The 22,628-nt window shown below is 38.2% G+C and overlaps 5 protein-coding genes and 1 long non-coding RNA gene across 7 annotated transcripts in view; 2 read left to right on the forward strand and 4 right to left on the reverse strand.

The window, feature by feature from the left end:
• The first annotated feature begins 38 nt into the window (after positions 1 to 38).
• Positions 39 to 3,142, forward strand: LOC148731993 (uncharacterized). Its single transcript, XR_016000154.1, has 2 exons — positions 39 to 365; positions 1,350 to 3,142. It is a non-coding gene; the product is annotated as an uncharacterized LOC148731993 (long non-coding RNA).
• On the reverse strand, positions 1,906 to 8,032 carry LOC111330445 (uncharacterized). 2 transcript variants are annotated; one of them, XM_022935407.2, is made up of 7 exons: positions 6,803 to 8,032; positions 5,820 to 6,358; positions 5,234 to 5,407; positions 4,831 to 4,927; positions 4,372 to 4,485; positions 4,215 to 4,285; positions 1,906 to 3,897 (listed from the first exon to the last, which is right to left on the reverse strand). In XM_022935407.2, the coding sequence occupies exons 2-7, from the start codon at positions 6,284 to 6,286 to the stop codon at positions 3,159 to 3,161; spliced, it is 1,662 nt and encodes a 553-aa protein (XP_022791142.2). In that variant the 5' UTR covers positions 6,287 to 6,358; positions 6,803 to 8,032; the 3' UTR covers positions 1,906 to 3,158. The 2 variants fall into 2 exon arrangements, with proteins under 2 accessions (XP_022791142.2, XP_022791070.2); XM_022935335.2 differs by having other exon boundaries at positions 5,820 to 6,657.
• A 149-nt stretch (positions 8,033 to 8,181) lies between these two features.
• On the reverse strand, positions 8,182 to 11,494 carry LOC111330599 (uncharacterized). Its single transcript, XM_022935518.2, has 7 exons — positions 11,348 to 11,494; positions 10,676 to 10,742; positions 10,039 to 10,094; positions 9,715 to 9,774; positions 9,250 to 9,336; positions 9,059 to 9,130; positions 8,182 to 8,937 (listed from the first exon to the last, which is right to left on the reverse strand). The coding sequence occupies exons 1-7, from the start codon at positions 11,426 to 11,428 to the stop codon at positions 8,857 to 8,859; spliced, it is 504 nt and encodes a 167-aa protein (XP_022791253.1). The 5' UTR covers positions 11,429 to 11,494; the 3' UTR covers positions 8,182 to 8,856.
• A 941-nt stretch (positions 11,495 to 12,435) lies between these two features.
• Positions 12,436 to 14,971, reverse strand: LOC111347175 (E3 ubiquitin-protein ligase MARCHF3-like). Its single transcript, XM_022954469.2, has 3 exons — positions 14,702 to 14,971; positions 13,377 to 13,610; positions 12,436 to 12,920 (listed from the first exon to the last, which is right to left on the reverse strand). Exons 1-3 carry the CDS (start codon positions 14,786 to 14,788, stop codon positions 12,573 to 12,575), a joined length of 669 nt encoding a protein of 222 aa, XP_022810204.2. The 5' UTR covers positions 14,789 to 14,971; the 3' UTR covers positions 12,436 to 12,572.
• A 752-nt stretch (positions 14,972 to 15,723) lies between these two features.
• On the reverse strand, positions 15,724 to 17,203 carry LOC111336700 (uncharacterized). Its single transcript, XM_022942873.2, has one exon. It carries the CDS (start codon positions 16,791 to 16,793, stop codon positions 16,047 to 16,049), a length of 747 nt encoding a protein of 248 aa, XP_022798608.2. The 5' UTR covers positions 16,794 to 17,203; the 3' UTR covers positions 15,724 to 16,046.
• A 1,113-nt stretch (positions 17,204 to 18,316) lies between these two features.
• LOC111340042 (cation channel sperm-associated protein 2) overlaps positions 18,317 to 22,628 on the forward strand; it is an 11,576-nt gene continuing 7,264 nt past the window's right edge. Inside the window, exons 1-7 of the mRNA XM_022946850.2 lie at positions 18,317 to 18,623; positions 18,897 to 19,061; positions 19,223 to 19,291; positions 19,422 to 19,594; positions 20,151 to 20,258; positions 20,456 to 20,512; positions 22,507 to 22,628. The exon at positions 22,507 to 22,628 is cut by the window's right edge and continues 3 nt beyond it. Coding sequence (XP_022802585.2) covers positions 18,482 to 18,623; positions 18,897 to 19,061; positions 19,223 to 19,291; positions 19,422 to 19,594; positions 20,151 to 20,258; positions 20,456 to 20,512; positions 22,507 to 22,628 — 836 coding nt within the window. The 5' untranslated portion in view covers positions 18,317 to 18,481. The remainder of the gene's footprint in view (positions 18,624 to 18,896; positions 19,062 to 19,222; positions 19,292 to 19,421; positions 19,595 to 20,150; positions 20,259 to 20,455; positions 20,513 to 22,506) is intronic.

The raw sequence follows: 22,628 nt of genomic DNA on the forward strand, positions 1-22,628 counted from the left end.
AATGAAAATAAAGTGAGAATGTATTGTTTGAGAAGTAAACAACACTTGCGTTAACGACTTCCATGCAAATTCCTCTTTGTATTGAAATTCATCGATTAACTGAGCTTCACAGGCGATAGAAGGGAAAGGTGAGCTATCAACTTATCAGTTGAAAATCATTAACTACGTGGCTGCATGAAATCCAAAATGGAACATCGATCATTCATGGCATGCGCTAATTGAGAATCAGACAAGATCAATTAGCCTGGGGTGCCGGAACTCAGAAGTGTTAACATCATGAAAGTCATATTTAACCAAGAATTAGCCCGGATAGGAATCTTAAGGAAAACTCTCCGATGTGCAAGGGGTACAGCTTACATAACACCGTGAGTTTACGCACTGTCCTTTGGTGTGTTACCAAATTATATCGCTTGTGAAATAACAATGTTGTGTTGTTCAAGAAAGATCAGGAAGACGTTTCTATGGACACAAGGTTGCGTGTCTATTTGGTTTTGTAATTTGTGTGATAATTAGCAAACGATTCAAATGCACAAATTGTTTTCACTATGGGAAAATCTTGAGGGCTTTTCTTGGTGGAATTAGATATAAACCGACTCTCCTCTCTGAAAAAATTTCACCTGATCCATCATATCAGAAACTAGTATAGTATTAAGAAAAAATATCACACCTCGGCTAAATTGTTCAGGAGGCAGGGAGTAGAGTAAGGGGTGCTGTAGCTTAAGTTGTGAGGATAGATGTCATTTTACTTTCACTTTTTTCTACTGGGCAAATCTTACTTTTTCAACTCCTTTATGTGACTAGTTTGCAAACATCCATGGACATTGCTGGAAAGAGCCCCTCAAATCAATTAAGTTCAGGGTTGCCACGGTCAGGGAAAAGTCAAGAAATTTTGCAAAAAGTCAGGGAAAATCTTAGTTCTCGTCAAAGTCAGTGAAAAGTCAGGGAATTTTGTTTTGAGGGTTCCACAAAGGTTGTGAAGTAGTCGATCTAGTGTAGCAAATCGGAAAGAAACTTAAAAGCGATGGAGAAATGTAAAAGTGGATTTGGCCTGTTTGGTAATTAATTTAATTCAAGGTCAGTGAAAAATGTTTTGAGGTCAGTGAAAAGTCAGGGAAAAGTCAGGGAATTTTTGGGTTCTGATAGGTGGCAACCCTGAAGTTGCTGTTGTCAGCTTTGTTGATGAAATTTTACAGACTGATCCATGAATTCTATCTGTCTATTCAAATATTAGCACTCAAGTTTTGAACTCCACAACCATTTTTCTAGGGAAGGGTCTCACTTGAGAAACAGTGTTCACCGTCTCAATGTCAGTGGCTTAATTTATGTCATATTCCTCTTCCTAAATTCAGCCTCTCATCAAGCTGAGTTAAGACCAGTCCACCAAAATTAATCGTTGCAGAATACCTTGATAATTGCCCGTTTGAACAAGTCCTTTATGGCCACTGGCACAATACAATGCCCAGGATGTGGTCAGAACATTATGCAAGGTGCTGCATTCGAATGCAGCTTTAAACCAAGTTCTGAAACTGCAACACGTCAAAAGACTTTTGATGTTCCTCAGGAGAGACACTGGCTATGTATGGAGTGCAAGTATATTGTGGAAAATCGCTATGGTGATTTATCAACTGTGACATCAGAAGATGCTTACACTTTTCTTTATAGTGTTAGACTGAAGAAGAGCTCCAATTGCTGCAATTCTTGCGCAGTTATGTAGCATAACCCTGTCATCAGCTCTTATTGCTAGTGAAAAGCAATTCTATCACACATAGCTGGGTAAAGTAATTCCTCATTTGGTAGAAATTGACAAAAATGTGACTTCCATGTATTGTGTATGCCCTCCAAGCTCCACATTAACCAACTAGATATTCAAACCAAAAAAATGACAACTCAAAAGCAACAGCAAGCTCAAGTGTTCACAGATTTATTAATGCTGATCCATTTGATGTCCATTAACAACAGAGATGGCAGAATTGCATTGATTGTTTTCAGCAATCTCTGTTGTCAAGAATTGTTATTGATATTTCATAGTTAAAATTTTAGAAGTTACACACATCCCAGAATCTTAACTGTACAAATGACACTTACAAAATTCCTTGCTCAAAGAGAACCACACATCTGTTGCCAGCTAGGACAACATTGTAATATTTTCTCTTAGTTGCTAAGGTAATGTGATTCTAAGTACAACAGACTGCCTGTTCTGCCTGTTCTATTTTTAAAATATGTGCTGTTCAAATTTGTATTTTTGTCCGTGTTTCTTTAAATGGGAACCCTTTTGACGAAATACACAAAATGTGACAAATGAATGTCCATTTCAAGCTTACAAAGTTATTTTAAAATATTATCCTTATCATTGCTTGCCATAGTTCTGTATGTATAGTATCATGCCCTGTTTGAGAGTTCTCAATGACGTCCCTTCTCTTCTCACAACATAGTTTCAAGTGGAATCTAGGATGGTTTTTCTGTTTTTAAACAACTTTACTTGTATGATGATATATTTATGCATATCTGTTGGGTATCTTAACAAAGAAACAAAGACAAAACTTTTTCTTGTGTCCACATCTGTACTACTGTGTGGCTAAGTAAAATACCAAGAGCCATTGCATATTGGCAACCTGTATATGTATCTTATCATCCAAGCGCGAGGGCAGTACTGGCAGAATGTTGGCCAGAGGTCTTGACAGTACAGACCAAGCGAAGCCAGGTCCGTACAAAAAAGACAGAGGGTCAATATTCTCCCAGTACGGTCCCGAGCAAGCTTGGTTAATAAGACATTTATTATACGACTGAAGTTCAAAGGGGCACAAGTGCAGTATCATTTGGGACAGTGCCTGGTCCAATACTGAGAGAATATTGACTGGCAATAGAGCATTTTGATTGGTTGATTTTAGTTATTGGCCCTCTGACTGCCCGAGTCGTGTAATAAAGTTACTTATTATAAGTATGGCAAACTTTGAACTGAACATCAGCTTCCTGAAGATGCCATAGATGATGACGACTGCATTTGCAAATAAATTCAAGATAAATACTGTGCAAATATTCTGCCAAATAAATTACTCTTTACGAGAATCTTAAGTGTACATGATGACCAAAATTTAGATGTATATCCTATTAAACTTGACATTAAATAAATATGAGAAATTAATGAAGTCATTATCAAATTACTGGACAGACTTATTTTTAAATTCTGTGGATCCTTCCCTTGCTGGAGATGAAGGTGCACTTTTAGAGCCTTTCAGCTCCATCTTACTAGAAGGCCTAAGAAATGATTGAAGTGAAGATCTCCTTGATGTGCGGGAACCAATACTGTTTTTCGTCCACGCTACACCTGCTAGAGGTCTCATTATATGAACTGCTTCACCTAAACTTGGATGCAGTGAACTGTTCACTACCATACTAATGTTAGTTTTGTCTGATTCCTTATCCTGCCTAAGGGAGCCTTCTGAGTACCAAAAATCACTTGTTGAGGCTTGCATTGTGTTACCTTCAGTTTCAGCCTGAGAAGAATTATTGCCAATGACACCCATCTGTGGAATTTCTAGACAAATTTCAGAGCCTTCTGTTCGCAATCGTGAGATTTCCTCCACGTCATCTGTCAAAAACATTCTTGTAGATGCTTTATTTCCTAGAACACTAAGAGAAGCTTGTGAGTTTCCAATGTTGAAAGAGTTTTCAGCTGAAGGTTCTAGTGCCATTCCACTTGAGCGTCGTCTGGTTCCTTCATTGACACTTTCAGAGACTGTTTGAAGTTCAGCCTCATTACGAGAAGGAGTTGGTTTGTCCTTTGATGCAACATGAAGAGATCCCTTTGAGGAAAAATTAAAGTACTGACTACCAACATTATGCAGGGATCTAGTGGTGGCATCACGCTGGAGAAAGTTATGTATTAACCAGTTCACTCTGTAAAGTAAAGGAAATATAACAACACTATCAGAAAAGTAACATATCCCTTTTTTTTTTTATTGAACACTTCAGAATACTTGTTAGATTTTCCAGATGTTCAAAACAGTCACTACATGATAAAAAGCTAAGTGTAATAAAAAACATCAGCTAGGAACTTATTCTGTATTAGATGACAAAAACATTTATGATAAACAATAATGAAAATTATTTTAACTACTTGAATATTTATATATCCATATAAATATTCCTGCGAAGGATCGTGCACATATACATATATATCCATATTGTTAGCTATATAATAAGCACTTTCTAACCTCACAGGAGACTCCACCATAACCATGTGGCCTGCATCTTGAATGACCTCTAACGATGAACTGTATATTACCTATTACAGAAAGAACCAAATGGAGTAAATAATTAATATAAAAGCCTGAAGGACTGATTCACTAACTTTGTTGCTCAATCACTAACCTCTTGCATCCACTGTTCTTCCTCAAGAGTAACAAATTTATCCTGTGCACCATATATCAACAATGCTGGCACCATTAGTTCCTGGTGATATGACTCATCACCATCTTCCCACACCTGAAAAACATGCGACTTTATGTTAAACACTGATCCACAGATGGACCTCATTATAACTGAGATCAGTCTATTGCATTAATTGTTCTTAAACTACAGTGGTTCTGATACAATGCCATTGTCCGGATATGGTTTGATGCTACTCTGGTTTAAGGATTTAATTAATATAACTAGAAAATTACTATTCATAGACCCAATGTTGCGACACTCCAGTCTCGTGCTTTCATCAGGGGTGATCTAATCAAGATGCAACAAGAGGCCCTTTTATATGCTCACTAACTAGCTGCCCTCCAAACAAAGATACAGGTGGTAATGTTGATTTGTGGTGATAATTTTAGAATTACTGACCTGTCCTGCCATGACAGCTTTCATTACAAAAGGTGGAGCACTAAAGGCTTTAACTTTCCTCCTAAGCGATCTTGCTCTCACACTATTGTAGGCCCTCCTGAAAAATTTTAAGTCATAAAATTTTTAACCAGACATACCTGGTATGTTATTGTGTGACAAGAATGTAACTTGTAATTCTTTACTCCAACTATAATGGCCTTCCTTGACTTAATGGTTTTAACGAGAGCTCTGTTTCATTTCTAAGTAATTTTGCCATCTTCAGTATGTAATTGGGAGCTTGGAGTTCAAGATAATTGTTGAAAAATGTTTGTTACTGCTGCGTACCTACACTTCCCAACTTATAGAAAAAATCAGAATAGGTTATTTTTGGTCACATTGAAGATGTTTATTTTACAAGACTAACCTCTCATAGACAGACAAAAACACAGGTTTGATACAAGACAGAAGAAGTGTTGGTAAGCAGAACATGTCACAAGTACCAACACCCACAAGTGGTGTAGGACCACCACCAGAAATAAGGACCATCTTGGACACCAGACGAGCACGTTCACATGCAATTACTGCACAAAATGATGCCCTGAGTAAATAATGATAAATTGTCATGAGCATAGCTGACTTTTTCACAACACAAATTTGCTTAGTGGTCGAAAATCACAAGTGCAAAAACAAAAAATATACAAAAAAACAAACAAAGAAACCAACCAAAATAGAGAACAGAGGGCTGCATCCTAAACCCCCCCTCCCCCAGTATAACTCCCACAAATGATATAACATGTGACCTTTCAATTATCCACACATAATCCAGCAGACAGAAAATGAGAATACTCAAACTTAGCAGGTAGAATTATGTTGATCTACCACCAAATCCTCATAACTAAATTACTACCCCGTTCATTGGATAGGACCCTCGGGACTATTTGTCACAGACATTTCTGTAGGGTATTCGATGCAAAGAGCGAAACAGGTGATGTGGAAACATGGAGACTTACCCGTACGAATGTCCCACCAAAACGTTCCTCTTCTTGTGGTATCGATCAAATAAACGAAGCAAATCATAAGAAAGTTCTGAAAATTCGTAATCTGCGATATTGTTCGGTGCAGAGCTTTGCCCGTGTCCCAGCAGGTCGGGAGCTACAACTTCGTACCCCGCCTTGCAAAAGTATTGTACTTGTTCGTACCAAAGATCAGCGCAACCACCAACTCCATGTATGAAAAATATCACAATGATCCTCTGGTAATCAGGATCACCAGCCCCAGACGTGGCTGAACCGGCTGAATGAGCCGAGCGGTTAGACTGTACATCGTCGCGGCTATAACCGCTATCAGATCTCGATATTCGAGGTTTGTAATGCACTACTCTCAGCCACCTGTCTTTTCGTATTTCCACTCTTTCCGATGGTAGATCAGAAACAGGAACAACTCTATTTTGATTACGTCCTCCAAGTGCTCCACACATTGAACACTTTTACCAAATATTTTTTCTGTCTTTTGGAGGTCTAGTGAACTGCAGCCTTCGTGTAAGTCCCCTCTATAAACTCAAACGATATTCGCCAAATTATGAGAGCAATTTTGCAGCCGTTGTTTGTCGTCCAAGATATGGCGACTTCAAGTCCATGTTCTTCAAATAATAGCTATTTCAAGTGTCAAATTAATAATGTGCAGAGCAACGGAAGCTGTCCAAGAAGTTGGTACAGTTTAGTGACGAGTGATACGTGAAAAGCACAATTATAATTTCGTGCAATGAATTGTATTATCCTCGACTAGCATAAATATTAAAAAAACCTCATTGTTAATTCGATTTTTTTCTTGCCAAGTCTTCTTTATGTTCTGAAAAAGAGAGAGATTCTTGATGAAAAGATTTCGTGCGTCTTGGGGCTCGAAACTCCAGGCCAATAAACAAAACATGAATATGTTTTTATGCAAGCCGGTTTCAATGATGATGACCTCGGCATTACGTACAAACTGAACTCACCTTTGAAATTTTACCATAACGCGTAATCGGCTTACAAAAGACTTCTGAAGTAATACAAGGTTAATTGAGAAGGACAGCGGCCCGGATAATTACTTCTTCTGAATACTCCCACCGCAGTATGTTCCCGCAGTATTGCGTTTCGTGAAATACATCCGCCGTATTTCACCGGAAATCGCGTCACAACATTTGTTGCTAAGAGAAACGAGCACAATGGCTGATACAAAATTGGCAAATTATGATATTTTTACCGTTGTTTGTTCATTTACTTATGATATGTTGGAAACGAAATATAGCATGTTGCATGATAATTTACCTAAAATTGTGTACGCTGTTGGGAAACAATGAGATCAAGGTTCAAGTACTTGTGCAGGGGAACATTTGCGATAGTTTGATGATAGTTTACGTTGTTAAACCAAGCATTTCAAGGCGTTAATACTGACACCCATCTAAAACTGCTTTATACGTTGAAGAAGAATAAGAGAAAAACTTAGATAGCTTAAGATATTTCTAGAGGTAATGTGAAAAAAAGTTAAGGAAAAATGTTAAAGAGGTTTACTTCCAGACCGTAGGGTAACCATACTTGCTTAACTAAGTAACGACATTGACTAAATATTTACTTTGTTACCTAAACAAAACGCACAAGGGAGTCTCCCTAATCAAATAATGTAATTATCTTGATCCCCTCTTTGAACCTCCAGTATACTATCCAAATAAATTCATGATGCGTTCTATGCTCTGTTTTATCTCCTGTTACTACTCTATATATATGGTATTAAAAATTCAATTATCTTGAAATATTTTCCAGTTTATTCAGGCTCTAGTTTATGAATCAAAGTTTTGACTCTACCCCACCCCCCCCCCATCAAAAATTCTTACTTCTTGATCCACCCTTGAAAAAAAGGGAAGACAGATATGGGTAACATAGACTCTCCAACAAAGCAGTGGTTGGTAGTGGAAATTCAGTTGATGGGTTTTGACTTGATATCAGACCAGTGGTACATTTGAAACTAATGGTGAGAGCCAGGTGGCAAGACTGACAACCAAAGCACTTTGTTGTAAAAAAAATTGATTCTAAGATCCCCTTCCCTGTTCTTAGTAGTTACCATTGCTGGAAATAAAGAAAAATTTAGATGGAAAGTTTTCACTAAAGTTATTGATAACTCATTATTAGCACCAGAAAGCTATCCTACTTTTGTTTTTAACAAAGAATAGATCAAAACACACATACTTATAGATAATTCGTTCAAAAGGACTTAGGGCCAGCTAAATTGACTATGTTATCAGATATAATGTCATGCCTAAATATTTCATTTAAGTTAAACTAGCCTTCTAGGCAATTTAAACTACATCACTAAAACACAAAAGAATGCAAGCCAAAATCATTAACCAACAACAAAGCCTTCATTCTGATAATACAGTATACATTCTTTTTACACCAATAACTCATTAGTTAAGATCTTCATTGAGTTGCAGCTAGGTCGATTCATGCTACATTTGATTGTTTTTTTGCTGCTACTACACATTTTGGAGTTTTTTTAACCAAAACTGTACCTTGATTTTGGTTAAGGTAAAAATTTAATTCACTAATCAAATTCAGTTATAATCATCCCAGAGTGAAGTAACCATTACAATTCCTCACTAACTCTGCACTATGCCTTATCCCAACAGCCCAGTTTTGATGTATTCATTTTTCAATTCATCACTTCACTCAACTGACCTCTGTCACTATGCCATTCCAAAGAGTGAGCTACAGAGCTTGTGGAGTTTGTTCCTTGCAGCATATCATGCTGTTTTACATTGTTTTTCACTGAATTGCAAGATATGAAATTTAAGCTGAGCTATTAAAAATTTAAGCACTGATTTCTTGTGTTTGAATGAGAACTTTTTGGCACACCTAGTGTTTGGTTGTAAAGTATCATTTAAGTAAACTTCCACAGTTGCTACATTGTCCCAGCTGAATTTTTCATGTCATTCCACAAAGTGATAAGTTATTATTTTGGAAAATCCCAACAGGAGCTCAGACATAATAAATCCTCTAACTTCCTCTGTGTGTTTTATGCTTGTTCCATTTCCACCAAAACTCCACCACAGTCTTTTGGGTGTAAAAACACTACAGGTTTACCATGAGCACCAATCTAACAAATTTAAATAATAAAAGTATCAAAATACAAATCCTTAAAATCTGAACTCAGACAACTGTCCAGTCACAAACATTACATAACAAAATATAGAAACAAATTTTTTTTTTAACTTTACCTTTGGTTCAGGATTCAGCGCTCTAATATTATGTTTTTGTAGATCCTTCATAGCTTCTTTTATGTCATCAACCTAAACAAAAATTTGGTGTAAAGGAATGTTACAGGTACAGGCCACAGGTCATCTGATTGTAGGTGGGAAACTCAATCTAAATTTCTCAACAAACAAATTGAAAACATAATTTTTCTGACCTCAATACAGATGTGGTGAATTCCACCATCTGTTTTTTTCTTCAGAAAACCAGCTATTGGGCTGTTTTCTCCCAAAGGATGTAAAAGCTGGTGAAAGATAATGTATGACAGGGTTCTCATTAATTCAGGGAGTAGAGTGCTCACTTCACAAAGTAGATGGTTGACACCAATTCATTGTTATTACTCTTTATAACTTACACACAAATTATTTCACGAAAATTAGGTGGCTCAGAAATCAAAGTAGCCAGTTCTTGAGCCAGCAGCTGGCACTTAATGAGAACCCCTGTATGAACATATCATTAATTTGCTTTCCTTTTCCCAAAATATTTTGAATCCTCATCATCAATAAAAAATTGATCATTCTAGTTTGTCATATATACATTTACAAAAACAAATTTGTGGAAGATGAAGGGTGAAAAGGGCAAAGATTGGCAAAGACAAAAAAAAAACATTCACAAAACTTACTTCAAGTTTAGTGTTCCCCAAATTAACAAAAATGGTAGACACCCCATGTTCTGGTAGATCCTAAGTAAGGAAAAAGGAATTGATCAAATATTTCATAATTATTATATAAACTGCAAACAGAGAGGATTTCAAGTGTTACATAATACATATTAAAATCCAGTGTGTGGCATGCAAGTTCTCAATTCAGCATCAACTTCTTCCTGTGTTTCACAAGGGAATAAAAGAGAGTTAGAAAGGAGGATCTTGCAGTCTATCAGATGTCACTTGGGACCTTTTTTTCCATACACCCTTAGATTAAATTAAGCTTCATTCAACTTGACTCACCTGCACATCACTAACATCAGCACCTAATATATTCCTATACATTTTACTCGCTTGGTCTACAATAAAAACAGACAATAAATATAATTCCTCTTCTAAATATGTTAGCCTAAGTGTGCTGGACACTGAAATGAGGAAGTTTAGGTTCAAGACCTGATTGCATTATTGTGTTGTGTTGAGTGACATACTTTCCTCTCACTGCACCTCTCTACTTCCATGATTAATGTATTCTTATTGTAATTTTGGTTTTATCAACTGAGTTGATATTGTAAATTGGCCGCAATAGAGAGAGTATTGAAGCTCTGATGAAAGGGCTAACCCTCTAAACATCAGCTTTGAAACTCTCTACGGAGGCCAATTTATATTATCAACATGGTTGATAAAACCAAAATTACCTTGTTACTTCCACTGATGCAGCACCACAGTTTCTTTAGAAATTTGCCCCCTAGATAGTTATTTCCTGAGTGGGAGAGCTGAACAGGAGGTGGGCACAAATAAATTCACAACCAACCTTAGGTTAAATTTATAAAAAATGAAAAAAAGATCCTACATCTAAACTTTTCCAATGAAGTTGCCAAGTGATTGTCATCTTGACTATACTCATTTTGATGACCCCAACTGTTTATAAGCAATAGTTTACCTAAATCAGGAACAGCAATTGCAACATGGTTGAGCTTTCCAAGCTTCCACAATTTTTCTTGTATTCCCTTCCAATACAACCAAAACATGTAGGTATGAGCAATAATGATTTAAGTAAACAATGAATGTTGTACAAAACTGCATTTATAATTAATCTAATGTTTTTTAATATTATTGCAAATAATAAGTTCTACAGATGGAAAGCAGAAAACTTCCTGTTGTTCATTGGCTTAAAGGTCTATCTGGATGTAACAGAGAGTATATCACAGATGTCAGTCACTGAGGATTCGCCAGCCCAGTCCCCACTCCCTCACCTTCCCCTGCCCCGCCCCCTATGGGGCCCCCTTGCATTCGCTGAACGTTGTCAAAACAAATGGACGTGCACTCTTACACGCGCGGAAAATGTGCGCTAACGAAAGACAATGCTATTGATGGGAAAGATAATCGCGTCATGACATAGAAAAATCTTATGCTTTCTACAATTGAATAAAAATTGCCCAAAGAAGAGATTTAAGGAGCCTTCTGGTCTCATCACTTTATAGGATTAAACCTTCACCTGACAGAGTATTGCAGAGCTGAGGTAGATATTCCATTCTCAATGTAAGATAAATGAAATGATTACGCTTGTAAAAATAAAAATCTGCTTATATCTCATTTCATGAAAGCTCCTTACCGGAGAATTGGTGACACTTCTCCAAGAAAGTGGCAAAACCGCGGCACGTGAAATTTTTGACGTGAACAATCTAAACGCCATGTTGGTTTAACGGGGATTGGGGAGTCTGGTGACCACAGTGAATCGTGCGGACATGCATGTAACTCTAAGTAACTGTCACTCCTAAACCCAATAAGTGACCAGCATTTAATTAAGGAAATGATCACCAACCTAACAAAATTCGATTACTAAATGATACTGAAATTCTGTTGGTCCCAATCAAACTCAAGTTCAAAATACGTATATCTTATCAAACGTTTTGTTGTGTAGTATCGCTGAGTATTTTCACGAGTTGTGACGTATTTTGACGAGCCCGTAGCGCGGGTCAAAATACAAATAACGTGAATACTCAGCGAACATGTTATTTTCACGTCTAAGGATGTTCACGTTTTCGCGCGAAAGCTCTGGTATTTCATTGGTGTTTATGTAATAAATTTAACCCTTATACGTCGGCACAGAATAAATGAAAATAATATGCTTGATGAAGAATGGTACCCACCTATTCACGTTACCCAGTCAAACTGCGTCACTTTCCAATTTTCCCAGTTATATGGTCATTATACGTTACATCCCCAAAAACAACCCCTATTTTCCTTTAAAAAAATCCCTTGAACAGACGACTCATTCAAGCAGGATAATCGATATCTGAGTATGTTTTCCTTGACCTCCTTTCGAATTTTTGTCGAGAATCATTGCTCATTTGTCATTGGCAAGCTAATAGACATATTTTTTCCTGTCAAAACAAGTTCTATGGCTCGAGTTTAAAAGGCAGCCATTCAAAAATTAAAGCGTAAATATTGAGGATTTTCCAACAGTGAGCTAAGGTGCGGAAAAAGTCTCTGAATAATTTCGTGATATTTCCTTTTTTTTTTTCATTTCTTTTGAATTCCATCCAGTCTTTAATTCATTTCAGTCTTTCATTTATTTCAATCAATGAACCAAACGCAAACATTATCACCCTTTTGTGTTCATGATTCTTGGCCCCTTTAAGTTTTACAGTTTCCTTATCTACCTATTAAGGATAATTGAGGCAGAAAATGACACATATCAAAGATCGACGCTCAGTGCGCTACTGTTTATTAACTGATGTATGGACTAGTAAACAATAAACTAGTGGTGCTGTCATAGGGCTGTCCACCGTTTCCATAAGATGTCGGTATTTTCCTTGGCCATTCCGTAGCTCTTATCAAACAGGAGTTTCCAAGGGACCGTCATCTCTTCTTCTTCTTTCCATAATGTCAACTGTTTCACTTTTCACAAGTTTCACTCTATAATTACGTTCTCTCCAGTCTAACCAGCATTTGCGATGAAACCTCAGTGTTACAATCAACCAAAATCCGTAAATACACCAAAGAAACAGACTGAGAACAATCAAACCCGCACCAGTCCACGTGTCGGCCAGCACCATGTAGTGCCATGCCCCTTGCGCACACAGATATGAGCTGGCAAACACTAAGGGGCTGAGTATCAGAAAGCAAATCAGGTCTCCGCAGAGATATCGGCGGTCGCGGCGGCTTTGGCCTTTGGTGAACCACTGGAAAGAGAAATCGAAGAGAAAAAAAAAACGCGCTTACAGAAATAAAGTTACGTAAGTAAATAGTGATCAAATAACTTTCTCTCAAAAGATAAAAAAATGTATACCACGCTTTAGCTCTAACTAGTGGTATACTAAGCATCTGAGAACTTCGCAGGTATTTTGAAAGGGGAGAACCATTCTTAAGAACACAACACAATAAACCCGGCTCGGGCTACAACTCAAACCTTTAGATTTTTAATTATTTTACGACAAAGAGGCTAGAGTTTAATGCCCGTTATCTGAGTTTTATAAAATGAATTGAATTGAATAAAACATATGGCTCGCAAACACAGTCTTAAAATTATCAGAGAAGATTATAATTTGAAATGGTGAAAAAAAACAACTCAAAAAGCAAATGAACAATGGCGTCGTCTAAACTTGTGACACGATTTCTAGTTAGAGGTTAAATCGTACCTCGATAAATGACCTTGGGAGTCTCCTGACGTGATACGCATGGCCACAAATTTCACAGGAGTCTTTGTTGGCTCTTGAAAGCCATTCCTCCAAACATTGGACATGACACTTCCCTAACGTTCCTGAGCAGTGACACGGACTGACGAGTGATCCACCAACAAACTCATCTCTGCAGATACGACAGGTGTTCAGCAAATCGTCTGACGAGTAAGATAGTAGTTCCAAATGAAAATTCTGTTCAAAGAAAAGAAAAACACAGTTAAACACTTTCCCTCCCAAGATCTTCTTTGTAATCCTCCTTACTATAGGCAATACAATTCTTATGATGCAAGTTTGAATAATTTGGTACATGATCAACTAATAATCCCCTAATTGACACTTTTATTTATTCTCATCAATTTGTACTATATATTATTAAAAACTGGATCACTGGATAATGCAATTCAAGACTTTTTATTGGCTTAGCCATTATGGTATATGAGCCAATATACCATAATCTACAAATATGGCAAGCGTACGCGTCAGCTTAAGATCAAAAGGGAACTAAAAATCCTGTTTTTTCTTACAAAATAATAATTTCTTGGGGGAGTTTTTAATAAAACAATTATTCCACTCACGCTTGTTGGATGAGATGATTATAGCCAACTCGGCGCTACGCGCCTCGTTGGCTATCTATCACCTCATATCCAACGCGCGCTCGTGTAATAATTGTTTTTATTATAGCGGAGCTCGCGGAGCGTAGACCCATAATTATACAAAATGGTAGTATAGTAACCCATCAAGCCGAAAACAATTGGACTTGTGACCGTACAGGCGTACGGTCCATACAAACGACTCATTCACGACATAAACATCACAAACGACCGAAAAAGAACGACCTAACTTTAATGACAGATCGAAACAGACCAATCACGACCGACTTACGTCACTTGAGTCTTACAGCCAATAACATCACGGCAAAACCAACCGATCATTTCACACGAACTGGAATAAGAACATTCTAATGACAACAATCATTCACTTGACTCTGATGATGACTTCCGCACAGGTTGTCGAAACGTCAGTCACTACCACCGACAACAGTCCTTCTCAGGACTACACTCACCCGGACGATCAGACTACACCTTCACATGTTAGGTATTCCCGTTTATGACCTTAAGACCCCCCAAATCGCGCACAGTACGCTTGAGACACCTGTGGGTTCTATTTCTTTCAGAACCATTCCTTGTAACATGAAGCTGTCAAAAGCAAATTTTGCATCTAAAGAAAAACAGACAAAAATATTTTTAAAAATGAGTCGAAATTTGTAAGAACCATGTACTTGCATTTGATTGGTCCGAGTCAGCTGGAGAAATTCTTCGATCTGCTATTGGGATGATATGTTGTTTTTCTGTTATCGAATCACTCGCCATCGAAGCCGGTAAATTTTCTCAGCTATAAGTCATTTGCTTTCTGTTTTGGAAAAAGCAGTGAAGGACCCCGTTTTTTAAGCTCTAATTTACAGCTTTAGTTGCTAATTAAGATTATGACGTCAACCACTCTTCTTCGCTTTCTTTGATCATCCAGTGCTGTTCGGCGTTTCTCCCGGTGCACGCTCAATTACCTTTGCTTTAAATTCTATAAGTGACCGGCTAAATATTTTTTGTTGTTTTCTTTTCAGCCAAGGCAGACGGTTTAAATTTTGTCCGTCCAAGTCAAAAAAATTGTATCGACTTTTAGAATTTACAAGTCTCAGTTGAACTTGACCTCTGACGTCATATAATTTATACAAGCGGAAAGTCTGAAAAAATTCCCACGGAAAACAATAGCCTTCGTGCGTGGGAGTAATTCCCCCCTCCCCCAGACAGGTTGCTGTCATGTCCCTTTCTCCGGAGGAAAAGTAGACACACTGTCTATGAAAAATGATTAGAGGCCGGGTAAGTTTCTACTGAGAAATTGTGGTACCACGTCCGTAGGGGTTTTACAAAATAATTTGGCTTTATCTCATCAACTGAGTTCATAATGTAATTTAGCCAGTGTTATAAGTTCCCAAGGGCTAATACTTGATACCTCAGCTTTAGAGACGCTTAATGGTGACTAACTCAACTCATTTGATAAAATCAAATTTAATTTAACTTGTCAACGAAAAAGTTCGATTAAAGATTTACGTATAGCCTCATAGCCTTCTAAAACAAAGCCATAGTCCCAAAGGCAATCTATTGTTTATGTCACTGTTTTCTTTATCAATGCAAAAGAAATATAATAGGGGGCTGCTCGGAAATCAACTTTGGTGTTGAAGGAATAAATTTGAAAACAAAAGAATTTAAGGTGTTGGCTAGCACGCAGAAAGTTAGAACTCGATCAACTCTCGCAATAAAAACAAAATTATTCTACAGAACACTCGGCATATGTTTAAATCAAACCAATACAGTTGATATCTTTTGGAAAAGTTAAAAGTCCAAAAATAAACATAATTACTGTAGTGTTTTAAACGGACTGAACGCTGCTGGTGCGAGTCGTACACAAAATTCGAAAAGCTATTCACAGTCTTCACAGTTTAACGAGAATTTGAGGAATGCACGAGAAATGAATTCTAAAACTGTGAAGACCAACTTATATACAGCTATTTACAGGTTAAAGAAAAAGTCATTGTTTTGGAAATAAACTTACTGTTAAATTCTTCTCGCATTTTTATTTTTTGGTCTTGGGTTTCGCTTTCGTGGTGTTCTTAGACTTCGGAACTTTTTGTTTGTCTTTCCCTTTTTCGCTCTCTTTTTTTCCGATAGAAGATTTCTTACTCGCACTTGGCTTTGCTGTGGCTTTCTTAACCTTCTTTGCCTTCGTGGCTCCTTCGCTGCCTTCTTTGACTGTGGACTTTTTAGCTTTAGGTTTTGACTTCCTTTCCACTGCAGGGTCTCTAGAACCCTCACGTTTCTTTTTACTTGTACTTTCTTTGTTTTTATTTGAGGACTTTTTCTTTGGTCGTTCTTTCTCTTCGTTCTCTTTGTCTTCGCCGTCAACATTCTTCGGTTTTTTCTTACTGGTTTTCTTAACTTTGCTCGTCGTCTTCTTGTTGTTGATATCCCTTTCATTGTTCTCCTTATCTTTCAAATCTTTTCTTTCTTGCTTCAGTCGCCTCTTCTCCTCTTTCTTCTCCTCTTCTTTCACTTCCTTTGAAATTTTGAATGAGCCCGAAGCTCCAACTCCTTTCGTCTGCACGAGGCGTCCCTTGCCGACATTTTTGACCAGCGCAAGTTTAATCTGATTGTTAGCGGTCTCACCGACCAGATACTTTGCTTTGATATACTTGGTTATGGCTTGTCGAGAAGAGCCTCCCTTCTCGTTTAAAAATTTGACTGCTTCTTCTACCATTTCGGTATACTTTGGGTGTTTAGGTTTCACGATAGAAATTTTTTGAGTAGAATCTTCTTCAGACATGGTGCTCGAGACTTCAGTTCAGGAAAGCTTTAAAAATGCGGGGCCCAGAAGCAATGACAGACATGTGGAATAGAACGGTTTATATAATCTTAACAAATACGTGCATGGGAATGTTTTATAGCATTCAGGTATTGTTCACGTTTTCCCTTGAGCTTTGAGAGACATCTTTCATTGTTTGAACGGGCTGAGCAACGTTAATTTACACATTCTACAGCTTTATTGTGCGTTGAAATTTAGACCCTGCAATTACAAATGTTTCATTTTCATAATTCATAACAGATGAGGTGAAACTTATTTTTAAGATAAAAATGATGTGGTGGAATATTTTAATCGCTTATTCAAAAGTTTCTGGTTCATTCGAACCCATTTATTATGGCCTGGCTAAACTAGGACACTTTGTTGCGGAAACATTGTTGCGGAGGCAACTTAATGTTTCCCAGTTTAGCCGCACGGGAAACACATGTTGCCGAAACAAATTTTGCTGCTCGGAAACAAAAATTGTTTTTGCCTGCAGACCAAAACATTTTTGTTTCCCGGACACAAATTTTGCGTCCGAAACATATGTTTCCCAGTTTAGCCTCGATGAAAACAATGTTGATTAATTTCCAGTGCCGCTCGCATATTGAAAAATGTTTCATTGTAACGGCGAGCAGACAACAATTGAAATGGCTTACTGCAAAGAAATTCAAGCAGGTCACGCTCAAAGAAAGGGAAAGGGAAGGGCAAGGAATTGGAAAGATGAAGAAATTGAAATGCTAATTACGCTGTATGAGGAAAGGCCTTGTCTCTGGGACGTGGGTCATAAGGACTACATTAACAAGGACAGTAAGGAGGTGGCGTATTCACAAATCGATCTACTGATGACAGAAAAATGATATCAGCCGGGAGGATTACAAGAGCAAGTGGAAAATTATCAGGTTACAATTTATGAGGGAACAGGCCCTGGAAAGAAAAAAAAGTCCGGTCAACAAACAAGCGATGTGTACCACTCGCTCCTCGTGGAAGTGGTACAAGATGCTGAAGCTCCTTATTATTGTGCAGAATGCCACAAAGGGCTTTGATACAATGAAAATGTGGACATCCTATGATCCCCAGACTTCCTCGAAGTCAGTTCATTCATACACGCATGCGTAGCTCATTTGTTTTCCGAAACAATGTTTCCTCGTTTAGCCACTGGGGCAGCAAAACACATTTTGTTTGTTTCCCGCTAATTTAGCCACCCCGGGAAACATAACAGGAAACAATGTTTCCGCAACAAAGTTTCCTAGTTTAGCCAGGCCCTTAGTGTCTTTCAGTTTTATTATGAATGGTTTTCTTGAGGTAGGGGTAGGTGAGGAAGGAGGGAGGTAGGGTGGGGTTTAAAACTAAGCAAAAATTAGCAGAGAATTAGCATAGACAGGAGCCCATCACTTGTAATGGGCTCCTGGCATAGATGAATACTTGAACGTGAGAAGTTTGACTCTTTCCAAATATCTTTACACAAATTTAACCCATAATAAAATTTGACCAAGAGAGGAGGCAACGAGGAAAGAATCTGGGAACGAGGGTTGCGACCCTCAAAATTCGCCATTTTACCTTCTCCTTTCGGATGACTGTAAGTAATCAGTGGAGGTGAATCTTTGTACAAAATACTGACCAAATGAGAAGTACGCAGTAAAAAAGGCCCGTGAATACTCGAGGTAACGAAGATGAACGACGATATGACCGATGAGTTGGCCCCAAGAGCGGAGATCTTCAGATCAAAGCTCATCGAGGATTTTCAGCTTATCGACATGATTGTCAACAGTGGCGGCGCAGAGCCACCAAAATACTATTCCAACGAAATAACAGGTAACTGTTTTGTCACGACATTCAGCGAAATATTTCAGGTCTGCTGTTTGGCAAATAATTCTCTTTGGTCAAATGTTGCGAGGAAACTCTTCACCACTAGTTAAACAAAAGTGGGTATGACGGTTGCCAAGTTTGGAAAGCAAGAGGCCTTTAATTCTTCTTCCCATGTTTGCAGGTTATCCATTCAGTTTTTGAGATCCTTTAGGTGTCTATGCACAATGACTGTCTTAAATTGATATTTTGAAATAACCTGCCCGTAAATTTTGTTTTCAGACGACGAAGTTATGAAGCAATTGTTAAGAGAGACTCCCCAAGGCCTGATCAAGTTTCAAGTGTACTCTAAGAAAGATGAACAGCGCTTTACAGATCGTCGTTTAAACCGAGTAAAGAACAAAAATGCTATTCCACTTGGACCATGGGCACACACTGTTATAGAAGGTTTGTTTTATGAACGACTGATGGCTTATCCTTTTCGCTTAAATAAACATAGTGCATTCAAATTCCATCATTCCTCACTGTTACAACAGAAAGGTGCATGCATTGACCAAGTTTGTGTAAAATGGCTGTTAACCATGTACTGTAATTTAATCTATCAACAGATCCAAGGATTCAAAACTTAATGATGATTTTGATCATAACAAATTCTATCGTATTGGGAGTCCAAGCTGGTAAGCACAAAACAACTAGTTTCCACAGTCTGTTATAATCTTACTTGTTGATGTAATCCTGGAATCAAAAATAGGCACTCTATGCTATTCCTTTTATTGTAACAGTTCCGAATTTTTTTTTTTATTATAGAAATATCCAAAATTGAGGATTCCTCACTGCATGGACTGAAACTTGTGTTACAAATTTTTGATTTCTGCACATTGACCATTTTTGTACTTGAGATAATCCTCAAGTGGATTGATGGATTCTGGACTTTTTGGAAAAATGGATGGAACATTTTTGACTTCATTGTGACTGTGATGGTTTGTATGAGCACCAATTGTAACATGTCTGTGCAATTCTTAATGTTATAGTCATTAACTCACCAATTAAAATAAATGAATGAGAGATTTTTTTCAGTAATAAACCTCGACATTTTTACCTTTTCTCACACACTGCTGGTTGTCATGTCAAGCTGACCCCATAGGTCACATGACCTATACGCAGGCCCCAGCGGTGTGTGAGAAAAACATTTTTCACTTATTTCGTTCCACTCAGCCAGTGAAAAATTACTCTTATTCCCTAACATCAAAGTGCATATTCTTTGTACAGTTCTTTACACCAAGCTGCTTACATGGAGAATTTGTTTAACTCTTAAGAGCTTCTTAAGTACATGATCGTTTCCTTTATTCTCCTAACCTTAATGTTTGATTTAGGGGTGTTATTGTAAGGAGAAATTAGATGCTAGTCAGCTGTAGGTGTCAAAGGTTACCATAACGTATACTAATCTCCTGAGAGGGATAATTATCCATAGTACTTAGTGCCTTTTTACACCAATCTACTCATGCATGAAGTTAAAATCTATATCCATGATATTAGTCATTTGTGCCAGAAATCATTGAGCTGTCATCAGGAAAAAATACAGCAGAAGTGGCTGTCATTGCTGAAAACTTGCGAGTATTCAGAATTTTGCGATCCTTGAAAATGGTAAGAATACCTACTGTAGTAGTGTATAGTGTATATTATTTCGTTATACTGAAATTGGTAAAAAAAATGAAAAAAGTGATAAATCATTTAATTAAAAAAATGATTGGAAATGATTTGAAATAGTGAGAATATGATAATTATGAAATAAATAACTATTTGCATAGAGTAAATGTCACATTTGTTATGGATCGTTTTAGGTATCTAGGTTTGCCCAGCTAAGGATCATTGTCCTTACTATTCTCAAAGCATTCAAGGTATCCATTTTTTTGTTTGTACGTTTTTTTTGTTTTCAATATGAGGGAAGATATGATAGTAAGCATAATAACAGCCCAATATTCAGTGAACTGTGAAGGTGTAGTCTGATCGTCCGGGTGAGTGTAGTCCTGAGAAGGACTGTTGTCGGTGGCAGTGACTGACGTTTCGACAACCTGTGCGGAAGTCATCATCAGAGTCAAGTGAGTGATTGTTGTCAGTAGAATGTTCTTATTCCAGTTCGTGTGAAATGATCGGTTGGTTTTGCCGTGATGTTATTGGCTGTAAGACTCAAGTGACGTAAGTCGTTCGTGATTGGTCTGTTTTGGTCTGTCGGTAAAGCTAGGTTGTTCTTTTTCGGTCATTTGTGATGTTTATGTCGTGAATGAGTCGTTTGTATGGGGCGGGTAGTTGTTGACATCTGTTTAGGGGAGTCTGTTCTAAGTTAGTAAACCAGCTTTCCAGAGTCAGTCGTTGAAAATAGTCAGTGCTGTAGGTTAGGCATGTCGACAGACGACATCATGGACTTGCTAAACATTTGCCTAACGTCTACTTACTTTCAGTACAACGGTAAACACTACAAACAGTTACACGGCACTGCCATGGGGTCTCCAGTTTCTGTTGTTACAGCAGAAATTGTGATGCAGAACATCGAGGAACGCGCCCTTTCGACTTGCCGACAAACGATACCGCTTTGGTTACGTTACGTTGACGACACATTCACCGCCGTTCGACACGACGAAATTGACGCATTCCACAACCACCTTAACGAACAAAACACTGACATACAGTTTACCAGAGAAGTCGAAGAAAATGGCAAACTTCCTTTTCTAGACTGCCTGGTAAGCCACAACGACAACTCATTACGAACGACAGTTTACAGGAAACCGACACACACCGACAGATTACTAGACGAGTCATCCTACAACCCTACATCACACAAAGCCACAACTATCAGAACTCTAACACGACGCGCACAACTAGTATGTGACTCGACAGACAGCTTATCCGATGAGAACAAATACCTTCACCGTGTTTTTACGAAGAACAACTACAACAACGACTTCATCCGACGAAACACTCACCGACCCACTACCACTACCGAAACAAACGACACCGCAACCCCTACGACTACAGCAACCATACCGTACATAAAAGGTATGTCTGAAAACATCTCGCGCATCTTACTACCCTTCAATATCCGCGTCGCCCACAGACCCATCACCACACTACGTCAGTTACTAACCAACGTTAAAGACAAAGACGAACCGAGGAACAGACAGGGAACGATTTATAAGATCAATTGTTCCGACTGCCAAGCCTCCTACATCGGTGAGACTGGCAGAAACCTCACAACAAGACTGACTGAACACAGACGGGCGACGAGGAAAGGTGATGTCAGCAATCACATTGCTGAACACCATCGACTTACCAACCACAACATTGACTGGGACTCTGCGCAATGCCTAACCTACAGCACTGACTATTTTCAACGACTGACTCTGGAAAGCTGGTTTACTAACTTAGAACAGACTCCCCTAAACAGATGTCAACAACTACCCGCCCCATACAAACGACTCATTCACGACATAAACATCACAAACGACCGAAAAAGAACAACCTAGCTTTACCGACAGACCAAAACAGACCAATCACGAACGACTTACGTCACTTGAGTCTTACAGCCAATAACATCACGGCAAAACCAACCGATCATTTCACACGAACTGGAATAAGAACATTCTACTGACAACAATCACTCACTTGACTCTGATGATGACTTCCGCACAGGTTGTCGAAACGTCAGTCACTGCCACCGACAACAGTCCTTCTCAGGACTACACTCACCCGGACGATCAGACTACACCTTCACATGTTACCCCCGGGTTCAAACCATTTACTGCATTCAGTGAACTCTTAAGCTATGCTATCACTAGCCACTGTCTATAGCTTGATCAGTTAAAGCTTCACCGATTTCGTTTAATCTTTTTTTTAGTCAATGGCTTTTATCCTGATACTGTTGATGACTTTTATGTACATTTTTGCTGTGGCTGGAACAGTCATGTTTGCTTCATACTCCAAGTCAGACAGAACAGACCTCAAGTATAAACAGAGTTT

Source organism: Stylophora pistillata, chromosome 4, assembly GCF_964205215.1.
Source record: "Stylophora pistillata chromosome 4, jaStyPist1.2, whole genome shotgun sequence".
Classification (NCBI taxonomy): Eukaryota; Metazoa; Cnidaria; class Anthozoa; order Scleractinia; family Pocilloporidae; genus Stylophora; species Stylophora pistillata.

Excerpts from the sequence above, each read along its gene's own strand:
- LOC111336700 (XM_022942873.2), bottom strand. The coding sequence starts at position 16,793 with ATGTCTGAAGAAGATTCTACTCAAAAAATTTCTATCGTGAAACCTAAA.
- LOC111330445 (XM_022935407.2), bottom strand. The coding sequence starts at position 6,286 with ATGTGTGGAGCACTTGGAGGACGTAATCAAAATAGAGTTGTTCCTGTT. Across the intron at positions 4,486-4,830 it reads AAGCTGTCATGGCAGGACAG|GTGTGGGAAGATGGTGATGA; the intron begins GTCAGTAATTCT and ends CATGTTTTTCAG. Across the intron at positions 4,286-4,371 it reads AAGAACAGTGGATGCAAGAG|GTAATATACAGTTCATCGTT; the intron begins GTTAGTGATTGA and ends TTTCTGTAATAG.
- LOC111347175 (XM_022954469.2), bottom strand. The coding sequence starts at position 14,788 with ATGGCGAGTGATTCGATAACAGAAAAACAACATATCATCCCAATAGCA. Across the intron at positions 13,611-14,701 it reads CTGACTCGGACCAATCAAAT|AATTTTCATTTGGAACTACT; the intron begins GCAAGTACATGG and ends TTCTTTGAACAG. Across the intron at positions 12,921-13,376 it reads TCCCAAGGTCATTTATCGAG|TGGTTCACCAAAGGCCAAAG; the intron begins GTACGATTTAAC and ends TTCTCTTTCCAG.
- LOC111330599 (XM_022935518.2), bottom strand. The coding sequence starts at position 11,428 with ATGGCGTTTAGATTGTTCACGTCAAAAATTTCACGTGCCGCGGTTTTG. Across the intron at positions 10,095-10,675 it reads AATTGCTGTTCCTGATTTAG|ACCAAGCGAGTAAAATGTAT; the intron begins GTAAACTATTGC and ends TTTTTATTGTAG. Across the intron at positions 9,775-10,038 it reads CTGATGTTAGTGATGTGCAG|GATCTACCAGAACATGGGGT; the intron begins GTGAGTCAAGTT and ends TTCCTTACTTAG.